Source organism: Carcharodon carcharias, chromosome 3 (assembly GCF_017639515.1).
Source record: "Carcharodon carcharias isolate sCarCar2 chromosome 3, sCarCar2.pri, whole genome shotgun sequence".
Lineage (NCBI taxonomy): Eukaryota > Metazoa > Chordata > Chondrichthyes > Lamniformes > Lamnidae > Carcharodon > Carcharodon carcharias.
In genome coordinates this window covers 170,864,419-170,878,381 of record NC_054469.1, presented here as the reverse complement: position 1 = coordinate 170,878,381, position 13,963 = coordinate 170,864,419, and the positions used below count along the sequence as shown (strand labels likewise).

At 40.6% G+C, this 13,963-nt stretch overlaps 1 protein-coding gene across 9 annotated transcripts in view; it reads right to left on the bottom strand.

The window, feature by feature from the left end:
• The window catches only part of LOC121275778 (triple functional domain protein-like), a 650,960-nt gene that overhangs the window by 448,723 nt on the left and 188,274 nt on the right, over positions 1 to 13,963 (bottom strand). For all 9 annotated transcript variants that reach the window (XR_005942563.1, XM_041183384.1, XM_041183386.1 and 6 more), the window contains one exon: positions 6,042 to 6,116. Coding sequence is in view for 8 of the 9 variants with exons in the window: in XM_041183384.1 (XP_041039318.1) it covers positions 6,042 to 6,116 (75 nt within the window). In the remaining variant the exon portion in view is untranslated. The remainder of the gene's footprint in view (positions 1 to 6,041; positions 6,117 to 13,963) is intronic.

Here is a 13,963-nt window from a genome sequence, read left to right as displayed (position 1 = left end):
AATTGGGCGTCAGTGAGCAGGTTATTGCTAAGCAAATGCCACTTGATAGCACTATTGATGACCCTTTCCATTACTTTACTGATGATCGAGAATGGACTCAGATGGGGTCTTAATTGGCTGGGTTGGATTTGCCCTGCCTTTTGTGTACAGGGGATACCTGGGCAGTTTTCCACATAGCCGGATAGATGCCAGTGTTGTAGCTGTACTGGAACAGCTTGGCTAGGGGCGCCAAGTTCTGGAGCACAAGTCTTCAGTATTATTGCTGGAATATTGTCAGGGCCAATAGCCTTTACAGTATCCAGTGCCTTCAGCTATTTCTTGATATCATGTGGAGTGAATCAAATTGGCTGAATACTGGCATCTGAGATGCTGGGGACCTCCGGAAGAGGAGGCCGAGATAGAGTCAGAGAGACTTTATGAGTCCATCTCGGCCTCCTTCGGGGGTTCCCAGCATCTCAGATTCCAGTCTGCAGCCAATTCGATTCACTCTACATGATGGATCATCCACTCGACACTACTGGCTAGAGATTGTAGCAAATGCTGCAGCCTTATCTATTGCACTGATGTATTGGGCTCCCCCATCATTGAGGAACGGGATATTTGTGGAGCCTCCTCCTCCAGTTAGTTGTTTAATTGTCCACCACCATTCATGGCTGGATGTGGCAGGGCTGCAGAGCTTAGATCTGATCCGTTGGTTGTGGGATCGCTTAGCTCTATCACTTGCTGCTTATGCTGCTTGGCATGCAAGTAGTCTTGTGTTATAGCTTCACTAGATTGACACTTCATTTTTAGATATGCCTGGTACTGCTCCTGGCATGCCCTCCTTGAAGGTCCAAAGTCTGATTCCTTATCTATATTGAGATATTTGATATCACCTCGGGCTTTTTAACTGGGCTTCATGTCCTTAGGGTAAGGAGGATAAAAATTAGCCAGGATTCCTCCTTCTGATCAATACCTATGCTTCATTTTATATCCATAGATCTCTGCGGGAAAATAGACATCAATTAAGGAAATCGGCTATGATTCCCTTCAAGGTCATGCATCCTGCCAAGACACTCAGATTTAAAAAAAACTTATTTGAGGTACTAGACAGCATTCAATATCCGTGCAGCATAGCACAACAAGAGCCAGGGCCTTCAGGAGGAAAGGCAACAAATAAATAAATATAGAGCTTAATTTAAGCAACATCTCAGAATGATGAGAGGGAAGCTTTCTCTTTCTAAATGCTGTACAGCTCCTAAGTTACACTAGTTTATGGTAGTCTCAAAATAGCAAACTGTCGAAGTAAGTCAATAGGTCAAAACCTGCACATGATTAAACACTGGTGGTTAGGCCCTGTAAACAAAGACATTTAACAATATTGTACTAAAAGATGCCTTTCTCAGTTTAGTGTATTGATATAAGTACAGTGGAACAAGCTTTACTTTTTTTTCTTGGCCTGGACAATATCCGAACTAGATGTGCCAGATGCCAAAAGTGGAAAAACATGTTCACAAACGTCCTATGGACCAGAAAATGTACTGTTTCAGTATAGTCTTTGTTTGATCTCTATTTTCAAGCTTCATAATTCGAACTTTTGAACAATGCACTTTAAATATTGGCAAAATTCTTTAATTAATTCCAAGATTAACCATGGAATGGCTACAGAATAGGAGGAGGCTGTTCAGCCTTCGTGTCCACGCCAGTCCTCTGCAAGAGCAACTCCACCCCCTTGCCATTTCTCCATAGCCCTGCATTTTTTTTCATCATCAGATAATTCCCTTTTGAAAGCCACAATTGAATCTGCCTCCATCCCATGCTTGTGCAGTACATTCCAGAACCTAACCACTTGATCAGGAATGTTATTCCTGATGTCACCTTTGGCTCTTTTGCCATTCATTTTAAAGCAGTGTCCTCTGGTTCTCACCCTTCTGCCAATGGAAACAGTTTCTCTCTGTCTATTCTGTCCAGATCCCTCATGATTATGAATACTTCTGTCAATTCACCTCTCAGCCTTTTCTCCTCTAAGAAGGACAGCCCCAGCTTCTCCAATCTATCCACCTAACTGAAGTTCTTCATCCCTGAAGTCATTCTCGTAAATCTTTCCTGCACCCTCTCCAATGCCTTTACATGCTCCCTCAGGTGTGGCGCCCAGAACTGGACACAGTATTCCAGTTGAGGTCAGGCCAGCGTTTTATAAAAGTTTACCTTAACCTTTTGTACTCAATGCTTCTGTTTTTAATGCCCAGGATCCCATGTATCTTATTAACCAATTTCTCAATCTGCTCAGCCCACTTCCAAAATTTGTGCATAAACACGCCCAGATCTCTCTACTCCTACATGCCTTTAGAATTGTATTCTTTATTTTATATTGTTTCTCCTCATTCTTCCTTCTAAAATGTATCACTTAACACTTCTTTGCATTAAATTTCCTCTGCAATATGTCCACCCATACCAGCCTGTCCAAGTCCTCCTGAAGTCAATCATTATCCTTCTCCTCAGTGCACAATACTTCAAACGTTTGTGTCATGTGAAAAGTTTTAAATTGTGCCCTTCACAACCAAGTCTAGATCATTAACACTGATCAATAAATGCAGTGGTCTGAAGGCTGATCCCTGGAGAACTCCACTATTTACATTCCTCCCATTTGAAAAGGAGCCATTTGTCGTTTATTCTTTCCTGTCATTTAACCAACTTTATATCCATGCTGCCACTGTCCCTTTTATTCCACGGGGTTTAACTTGGCTGACAAGTCTGTTACGTGGCATTTAATGAAACACCTTTGGGAGTCCACGGACAGATCAACTGCTTTACCCTCAGTTCATCAACCCTCTCTATTACCTCATCAAAAAACCCAATCAAGTTAGCTAAAGAGGATTTGCCTTTAACAAATCTGTGCTGGCTTTCCTTAATGAAGCCACATTTGTCCAAGTGACTGTTCATTCTGTCCTGGATTATCTTTTCTAAAAGCTGATGTCAAACTGTCTGGTCTGATGCTTACAATCTTTTTTGAACAAGAGTGCAGCATTTGCAGTTCTCCAGTCCTCTACCACCACCCTTGTATCTAAGGTGGATTGGAAGATCATGGCTGCAATTTCCACCCTTACTTCCCTCAGTATCGATTTGAGATGATTGAGAAAAGAGGCAATGGAGACATGAGAGAAAACCTTTTTACAGTGATTAGGATCTGGAATGTCTGAGTGCAGTGGAGGCAGCTTCAATTGAGGCCTTCAAAAGAGAATTGGATAATTATCTGAATAGTAAACATCTGCAGGGCTACGATGGAAAGATGGGGGATTAGGACTAGATGAGTTGCTGTTGCAGAGATCTGATGTGGACATGACTGGCCAAATAACCTCCTCCTGTGCTGTATCCATTCCATCCTCAGGAGAATCAGATCTGGTCCTGTAGACTTATCAACTTATTTGGTTCAGTGAGCCTTCCAAATGCCTATTCTTTATCAATGTTTGGCTCATCCAGTATCTCAATTACCTCCTCCTTCACTGTGGTTTTGGAAACATAGTCTTTCTTGTGCCACAAAGATGTGCTAAAAGGAATTAATTTGATAGCTCATTGGCTGTTTTCACATGTTAAACATTTTATAAAAGAGACGTTTCACCGGAACACAAAGGCGCTGACGTAAAATGGCTGCCAATTTGCATCTGTGGAGCCACAGTCCATTTCACTAAGGAGGAGGGTCTATGGAGGCCGCAATAGACAATGACCTTGCTGTGAAAAAGATTCCTTCCTATCTCATCTAAAAGGGAGAATTATCCATTCAGGCATTAATTTCTGGAGCATTAAAAATTAATTAGCTCAGCTTTCACAATGGCTAAGAGAAGCTGTTGCAAAACATGAGCTGATCAACTTCCTTTTGGAATATAGAAACAACATGGAGAGTGGTCACGTGATACAACCATTTGTATGGATGTTTGAATTTGGGCTTTAGACAGAGATATTATAACTGCCGGAGAGAATGGTTGCCTTTCTCCATCTACAGTATTCCATCTAAGCCTTGAACCCTGTTTTGTTGAGTTAAAAGTGTCTCTACGTTCCTATAGCAGACATTCCTGCAGAGACTCTACTGAAAGCCAATGGATTTCTACAACAGTGTTTCCAGAGAAAAGGAACATACCAGCTATAGCTTTAAACAGTCTCAGCTGAAAAACCAACACATCCTGATACAATCAGTGAATCTTTATTGACTTTCCTTTTTTTAATCTGCACTTTAACTTGGCCAATTTGAACCTCTGATACTCTGTAAAGCTGTATTTCATTCTGCATGCTTGGGGTTTCAGTGTGTGTGTTTACAAGCATTAGTGGGACATAATTGTACATCTTTAATTATTCTACCTGGGTAGGGTTTAGCGTTTAACTCAAGAATATCTCTGTCTTAATTCTTAAAAACTGCACACAGTCAAGTAAATAGTGTGTTAACAATACACCATCCTTTTTAAAATTCAAAACCTGTGCTACAACCAAATGAGGAAGGGTAAAAGAGAGGAGTGATTAAACCCCTCCTCACCTGGTCATAACACTTGGTAAAGACAGATACAAGGTACTCATTTAGTACCTTCACCATGCCCGCGACCTAAATGCATAATATTGTTTTTTGGAACTTAATTCACCCCACTCTTCCATTTAACGCCATTTTACTATTTATATGCCTACAGAAGACTACTGGATTCCCTTTATGTTAGCTGCTAGTTTTATCATAGTCTCTCTTTGCTTCTCATTTCTTTGTTACATCCTCTCTGATCATTCAATAGTCAGCCTGGCTCTCACTTGCATCATCAACCTGACATTTGCCATATGCATCCTTTTTCTGCCACATCTTATTCTATCATCATCTGGGGAGCTCTGGCTTTGTTTGTCCTACATTTTCTCCTCGTGAGAATGTATCTGAATTGTATCTGAACCCTCTCCTCTTTAATGGCAGCCCACTGTTCCATTACAGTTTTATCTACCAATTTTTGACCTGGGCCAGATCTGTTCTCAACCCATTGAAATTAGCTTTCCTCCAATTAAGTATTTTTACTCCAGAATGCTTCTTGTCTTTTTCCATAGCTATTCTAAACCTTATGATGCTCTGATTCTATGACCACTGTCTCCTAAATGTTCCCCTACTGGCACTTGTCCCACTTGAGTCACCTTATCCCTTAGAACCAGATCCAAAAATGCCTCCTTTCTTGTTGGGCTGGAAACATACCGATCTGGAAATTTCTACTATGCCCATGCAAGAAACTTTCCCCTTTCTGCCCTCTACATAATTATTATACCTTGTCTATATGCTAGGATAACAGAAGTCTCTCATTATACCTAGTCTATAGCTTTTGCAACTCTATAATTTCCTTGTAAATTTGCTCCTCTATATTTTTCCCATTGTAGCCCAGAGAATAAACCCAGTAGTGTAACGGTATAGAATAAATCCCGTAGTCAAAATGATATCTCAAATCTTTCTTTGTTCCAACTAAACAGCTTCCGTCCTTGACCCTTGTAGAATATTAATTTTCCAGTACTGTAATATTCTCATTAATCAATATCGCCACTCCTCTCCATGCTTTCCCTCCCTATCTTTGCATAACATCCTGTGTTCAGGGACATTTAGAGCTTTTTTTTGAGCCAAGTCTCTATTATCGCCACAACATCATATTCCATGATGTCTATATGTGGCTGCAGTGCAGCAACCCGATTTGCCATGCTCCACGCATTTGCATACCTGCACTGTAAATTAGATTTAGATCTTATTGCATTTCGTCCTATTCTGGTCACACCAAATACCTTAATATTTGCAAGCATTATATTGAAATAAGAGGTCACTAAGAGACCGGAGATTTTTATCTTGCATTGACACACATTCCATGTCCAATAAGACTATCTACATTCAATAATTCATCTGCATTGTTTCTTTTAAAAAGTTATCCTTGCTTAATCAATTTTTTTTATTTTTCATTCTTCTCCTTGCAATTGTAAATTAAGACAACCACAGCAGCACAAATACACTATGAATATGGATGCGAATTCTTGAAAAAAAGGTTAAAATTGAAACAAGTTTGCCTTACCTGAGAGGAACGCAACCTTCTCCTTCAGTATTGGAAGAATTTCCATCGCCTTCATCTCATCATTTTTACGAAAACCTGAAAAGGAATTACTTAAAGTTATTGAAAAGTCATTCCAAGATATTTATCTCAGGGATATAACACATTACTAGGAATTCTAGTTTTCCAAATTTATCATTGTAAATGCTACATTACAATACCAGTTGGTAATTTTTGCTACTGTCATGCCCATAAAACATGAAAAAAAATCCCTGCAACTGGTCACATGATTTGCTACACAGCAAAAAAATTAAAATACCTGGAAAAACTCAGCAGGTCTGACAGCATCTGTGGAGAGGAACACAGTTAACATTTCGAGTCCTTATGACTCTTCAACAGAAGTAAGGAAAGATAGAAGAGAGGTGAACTATAAGCTGGTTTGGGGGGGGGGGGGGGGGGGGTTGGGGGTACAAGTAGAGCTAGATAGAGGGCCAGTGATGGGTGGAGATTGCCAAATGACGTCATAGACAAAAGGACAAAGAGGTGTTGACGGTGATGTTAGCTAAGAAATGTGCTTATAGGTGACATTAAGGGTAGAAAGCAGGACGAGCAAGGTACAGATAGCCCAAGTGGGGGTGGGGTGAGGGGAAGGGATCGAAATAGGCTAAAAGGTAGAGATAAAACATAAAAATGGAAATACATTTAAAAATAATGGAAATAGGTGGGAAAAGAAAAACCTAAATAAATTATTGGAAAAAAGGGGATTGGAAAGGGGGTGGGGATGGAGGAGAGAGTTTATGATCTAAAATTGTTGCAGTCAATATTCAGTCCAGAAGGCTGTAAAGTGCTCAGTCGGAAGATAAGGTGCTGTTCCTCCAGTTTGCGTTGAGCTTCAATGGAACATTGCAGCAGGCCAAGGACGGACATGTAGGCATGAGAGCAGGGTGGAGTGTTGAAACGGCAAGCGACAGGGAGGTCTGGGTTATGCTTGCGGACAGACCGAAGGTGTTCCGCAAAGTGGTCACCCAGTCTGCATTTGGTTTCTCCAATGTAGAGGCGACCACATTGGGAGCAGCAAATGCAGTAGACTAAATTAGGGGAAGTACAAGTGAAATGCTGCTTCACTTGAAAGGAATGTTTGGGCCCTTGGACGGTGAGGAGAGGGCAAGTAAAGGGGCAGGTGTTGCACCTTCTGCTGTTGCATGGGAAGGTGCCGTGGAAGGGGGTTGAGGTGTAGGGGGTGATGGAATGGACCAAGGTGTCCCGGAGGGAACGATCCCTGCGGAATGCTGCGGGGTGTGGGGGGGTGTTGAAGGGAAGATGTGTTTGCTGGTGGCATCATGCTGGAGTTGGTGGAAATGGCGGAGGATGATCCTTTGAATGTGGAGGTTGGTGGGGTGATAAGTGAGGACAAGGGGGACTCTATCATGGTACTGGGAGGGAGAAGAAGGTGTGAGGACTGATGCATGGGAGATGGGCTGGACATGGTTGAGGGCCCTGTTAACCACCGTGGGTGGAAAACCTCCATTAAGGAAGAAGGAAGACATGTCAGAGGGGAACTGTTTTGAAAAGTGGCATCATCAGAACAGATGCGATGGAGGCAAAGGAACTGAGAGAATGGGATGGAGTCCTTATAGGAAACGAGGTGTGAGGAGCTATAGTCAAGGTAGCTGTGGGAGTCTGTCGACTTGTAATGAATATTGGTGGACAGTCTATCACCAGAAATTGAGACAGAGAGGTCAAGGAAGGGAAGGGAAGTGTCAGAGATGGATCATGTGAAAATGATGGAGGGGTGGAAATTGGAAGCAAAATTAATAAATTTTTCCAGGTCCAGACGAGAGCATAAAGCAGCACCGAATCAGTCATCGATGTAGCGGAGAAAGAGTTGTGGGTGGTGGCCTGAGTAGGACTGGAACAAGGAATGTTCCACATACCCTATAAAGAGACAGGATTTGCTAGTTGGCTGCAGTTCTGGAAACTTCCAACAGTAATTACAGAACAAAGTTCAACCCTCATCCTTGTGGAATCTCACACCTATTATTATGTGAGCCCATTACAATCAATGCAACAAGGGAAGAGCAGACAGTCTGTCTCCCCAGCCTGGACTAATAACAAAGAGAGGGAGAGCCATCGAAACTAGTTATATCTGCGGAGGTGCTTATAGCCACCATTCATCTCCTAAAGTGAACAATGAATTTTGACCACAGGCACAGAAATTGATTGCTAACCTGAAACTGACACATCAATGGACAACACCACATGCCCCAAACTCATTTGGCCTTTGGAAAGTTTCAATGTTACATTCCTGTACTCCCAATGCAATCTGCTGTTAACATCCAGACTGTCAACGCTAAAGCTGGGCTCCGGTCTGGCAACAAGGCCTGCCTCAAATCTAAACCTCTTCGAAGCCTGGTTCTCTCCTGCCATCGCCTATTTGTTGGCCCAAGTTTCTATATAGCAACCTCAACTTGCTGTGTCATTACCAACTTTGAAGGAATTCTGTTATTCCTGCTTTCAGCTAGCTGAACCCGCCTGAATTTTAACTCCTAAGTGAAGGAAACCTCACTGGGCTCTGAAATTCTGGACTCTAACATTCACATGAATTAATCTCACTATCTTTGGGGTGTTTTTGTTTAAAGTTATTCCTGGCTGTAAAACTCTTCTTTCCTACCTGCTTCTTGTGTATTTGAGTGTGTATGTATGTAGTTGCAATGACCATTTGAATGTATGAGTAAACAATACTTCTGATTTAACCTAAGGAGAGTTTGCTGCAAGTTACTTTAACACTTACTTCACAAACAGGGGGCTTGGGGAAACATGCCAGTCTATTTCAAAAATTATAGACAGACAGCGAGATAAATAAAGGAGTTCAGTTTGCCTCCCTCCCTTGTCTGTAACACTATTTTAAATGAGAATGTTATGTCAACTGTTAATGCTTATAGACACTTGGTTAAAACTATGTCAAACTTAATAGAAGACACAGATAGTTCTGTCCAAAGCTATTAATAGAAGAAATCCAGGTTAATAGCTGAAATTAATACCCAGATTTTAGCTAATGAAGCTCTGCAAATGCCTCATGTTTCAATCATTGCATGGAACAATTACAAGTCTGCAACTTGTACACTGTATTCAAACTGAAAGACTTTAAGATAAATTTTTTCCCCATGTCCAAGAAAGCATCTGCCTGCTAACTACAATACCATGGCTCTCTAAGCCATGAAAGTGGTGGCGAGAGAAAAAACACAATTCTCACCTTCGCTCTGACGCCCTCAAAAACAAAAGCAAAACACTGCAGATGCTGGAAATCTGAATATAAACAGAAAATGCTGGAAATACTCAGTAGGTCTGGTAGCATCTTTAGAGAGTGAAACAGAGCCAACATCTCAGATCTTTAGAACTCTCAAAAGCAATACGTCCTCCTTTCAGGTAGCCAATGACTATTTGAAGAAAACATCTTTACATGTATTCACCCATGTTTCTTTTCATTTCCTTCATAGTGTTAAGTTGTTCCTGTACTCCTCAGCAGAGGTGATGGCACTCTGAGGCATGCATGATATCGTGCTATGGAGCATAATCAGGAACCAGTATCTCAACTCCTCCCCATCACAAAGGAGTTTTAGCACCTTTATGATTGATCACATTTCATCTGCTGTAGGTTTGCCAAATAGTAATTTACTTGAGACTGCAAACTTAGACACAGAGGACATATTTTTGTCATTATTGTACTTATGTAGTGCCTTTAATGTAGAACAATGTCCCAAAGCACTTCACAGAAGTGTACCCAGACAAAAATAGCCAAAGTAGGTGATATTAGGATGGGTGACAAAAGCTTGACTGAAAAGTCTGGGTTTTAAGCAGGGTATTGACTCAGAGGGTCAAACTCAGGATGGGGGGGGCCCTGTGTGTTGGGGGGGCGCGGCGGGGGGAATGTAACAACTATAAAGGAGAAGTGAATGGGCGAATATGATGAAACACTTGAATAAGATTATGCCAGGAGTAAGGAGAGAGTCAAATGTGTGATTTTAATATTGATAAAACTGAGGTTAAACTGGAGGTTACAATAAATTTTCTTTCTTACAGAATTGATATTACTCACAATGGGCCTTGCTAAAAGCAACCGAGTGTGTTTTAAATCAATTATGTCATAAAGCAATCAAATAAACATTTGGTTCACACCAAATTTGACATTTATGGAATATGCGTAGATGGGAATAATCAAATACTCCAAAGATAACACAGACTGATAAAAATTTGGGGACTAAGAGAATCAATGAATATGGGATTGGGTGGGAAAATGGAGTTGATGTAGAAGTTCAGCCATGGTCTTACTGAACGACCAGAGCAGGCTTGAGGGACGGTCTGGTCTACTTCTGCTCCTTTTTATGTTTTTTACATTATCAGGTTTCAGGTATGGATATGTGAATCACTAAATGAAGATGCATGATTTTTTTGAAGTTCACCTTGAATTCTTATTCACTGTTATCCTTTGTGAAATTGGATAGGTCAAGTTGATTGTGCAAAAAGTCTGTCAGAGAAATAGGCTTGATAAACCAAGTGCTTTTCTGTATTGGACAAGGTATTGAATAGAAAAGCAGGGATGTAATGCTGGAACTGTATAAAATGCTGGTTAGGCCACAGCTGGAATTTTGTCTATTGTTCTGTTCATCGCATTACAGGAAGGACATAATTGCTCTGGAGAGAGTACAGAGGAGATTTACAAGAGTGTTGCCAGGGCTTGAAAATTGTGGTTATGAGGAAAGATTGGATAAGCTAGGGATGTTTTCCTTAGAAGAGGCTGAGGGGTGACCTAATAAAGGTGTACAAAATTATGAGGGGCCTAGACAAAATAGACAGGAAAGTACTATTTCCCCTAGCCTAAGGGTCAAATACCAAGGGGCATAGATTTAAGGTGATTGGTAGAGGGGATATGAGGAAAAGCTTTTTCACCCAGAGAAATCTGAATTCACTTCCAAAATTGGTGGTTGAGGCTGAAATGTTCAACTAATTTAAAAGGTACCGGGATAAGTACCTGAAGCATTGTAACCTGCAAAGCTACAGACCAGGCGCTGGAAAAGTGGGATTAAAAAGGAGCGACTAGTTTCTTTTTTTCCTTTTTTTTTAGCTGGCGAAGACACAATGTGCTGAATGGCCTCTTTCTGCAACATAACTTTTCTATAGTTCTATAGTTCTATGCCTTTAAATGTTCCAGGATTTGGGCCTTGCAATGTTATTTTATATATTCTGAAAAGTTGACCGCTAACTAGGGTGTGCGCTTTAAATTATAAAAAAAATTAATATTTTTCCCCAGCCTGATTCGAGGTGATGTCACAACAACTAATGTCTCATTCCCAACTCATAGTTCAGGTCTATATTCACTTCCTTCCTTCTCTACCCATATCTGCAGCTGAAGATCTCCAACCAAGATTTTCACACTCACCGACACAAAGCAAGCAAGCAGACTATGTATAAATCACCACAACTAATGTTCTTTCATCATATGCGCGTACATGCTTTGGTGGATATTATTTGATCGACAATTCAACTTAAACAACTTGATTGGTAACGCTGCAGAAAATGTTTAAAAATCTTCTGATGCATCATATCCCAATTGCAGTGAGTGAGCAAATAACATAGATCAACACAAGAACGGTGCACAGGATCACAGAATAGTTCCAGAACAGAAGGCCATTCAGCCGGTCAAGTCTATGCCAGCTCCCTGCCCATACCACGTCGCCCTGCAAATTTCTTCTCCACAGGTGCTTATCCACTTTCCTTTTGAAAACAATGATTGAGTTTGCCTCCACCACACTGAGGCAGTACATTCCAGAGCCTAATCATCATTCTTTTTTCCAATCACCTGAAATCTGAGAGATCTGGTTCTTAATCCTCTCTATGCCTTCTCATCCTTCTTAAAGTGCACTGCTAAGAACTGGACACAATGTTCCTGTTGAGGTTGAGCCAGTATTTCATATAGGTTCATCATAACTTCCTCAGTTCTGTACTCTATGCCTCTCTGTATAAAGCTCAGGATCCCCTGTGCCCTTAGAGCCATTTTCTGAACTTGCCCTGCCATATGCACATTTATGCACAACCACGCGACCCCACCCCCCCAGTCTGGTCCTGTACCCTTCACCTACTTTACATAGCTTCTCCTTGTTATTCCTACCATAATGTACCACTTTGCACTTCTCTGCATTAAAAACCATTAGTCATGTGTCCTGCCAATCCACCAGCCTATGTCCTCTTCGACTATGTTCATCTCAGAGTTCACAATATTTCTAAGTTTTGTCTCATCTGAAAATGTTGAAATTGTGCCCTGTACCTCGAAGCCTACCTCAGTAACATAGATCAAGAAAAGCAGTGGTCCGAGCAGCACCCCCTGGGGAACCCCAATCCACTTTCCTCCAGTCCACCTACTCTCTGCTTCCTGTCACTCAGTCAACTTTGTATCCACGTAGTCTCTATCCCTTTTATTTCATGGGCTCCAAATTGTCTGGCAAGCCTATTATGTGACACATTATCAAATACTTTCTGGAAGTCCATGTACACCACATCAACTACATCACCCTCAACAACCTCATGAAAAACGTCTGTTACCTCAAAAAACTCCAGCAAGTTAGTCAAACATGATTTACCTTTAATAGATCTTACTGTCTTAAAATGATTTGTGCATTCCAACCCAAAGCAGCTAGAAAAGAAACAGGATCCATGCCAGAAGTTAACTTAATACCAATCTGCACTCTAGCATTGCTTTAACCTGTTGTAAATGGAAATTGAGTCCCTTCCCCCTTAAAACCTTTTCAGTTAAAACTGCCAAAACTAACCACCCCACCTGCCACATACTCTTCCAATGCTTTGTGTGCTCTTTGCTCAAGGTGGAAGGTAATACAAGGAAGTGTTCAAGTTATCTGCCAGTCATCATTAATTACAACCCCCTCCCCCCGAAACGACTGGCTGTGTGCCCATGTGGACACTTATCATGCTTCTTCTTGTAAAACTTCATTGTGTAGTTGCCCAATTGGAAACACTCAACATTAAATGACCAACCACCATTTAATCCAGCCACACAGGCTTAAATTCCTGATCTAGGATACAGAACATAGAAACAGCATGTTCTCTTCCACTGATCTGAAGGACCCAGTTGTGTTTTGCAGCAGGAGGGAAAATAGTAGTGCAGGGTGCTCAATGTTCTGAATCCCAAACTGAAATATAGTACTTATAATCTAATCACACTCAATTAAAACTATAAATCTAGAGCTACTTCAAATTAAATTATTTTGAAGAGCTTACACTGCTGATAAAATACATATTCATACATGACAGAATTGGAATGAAAGTTGGATCAATTTAAATAGTTCAAATTATTGCAATGATACTGCTATGTCAAATCAAGCAAACCCAACAGAACACAGGCTTCAGCAAAAGTTTTCCCAAAGAACAAGGGAATTGACATTGCAGTATAGGAACCAATATTGCTGGTACTGTATATTGAAACAAGTTACTTTAAAATGTTTCAGTAATATGTTAGAGATATTACTTGACCTGATTAAACAAGTAAGGTCATAGGAAACAGATCCTTCGAATGACGTAAATCATAACCTGACTGTACAGCTTTTCAGCAAATGAAATTATTTTGTGTATGAAAGCAATATAAATAAAAACAAAAATGTAAATTTTTTACTTCTTAAAGTGTTGCAATTTTAAAAATACTTTTAAGTTCGTACAGTACATTTTTAAACTCATTTAAAAGTTAAGACCATAAACTTTACATTAATTCAGCTGGTAGTAATGCAAACTAAAAGTCTTTAAAAAATAATACATCAAAATTCCCATTTGCAGATGTTAAACCATTTTAATCACCTTTTTCTACCACTTCTATCTTTTCTACAATTCCCCCATATACAACTATAAATGGGACTAATTAATAATCTCTGATCTATTTCAAT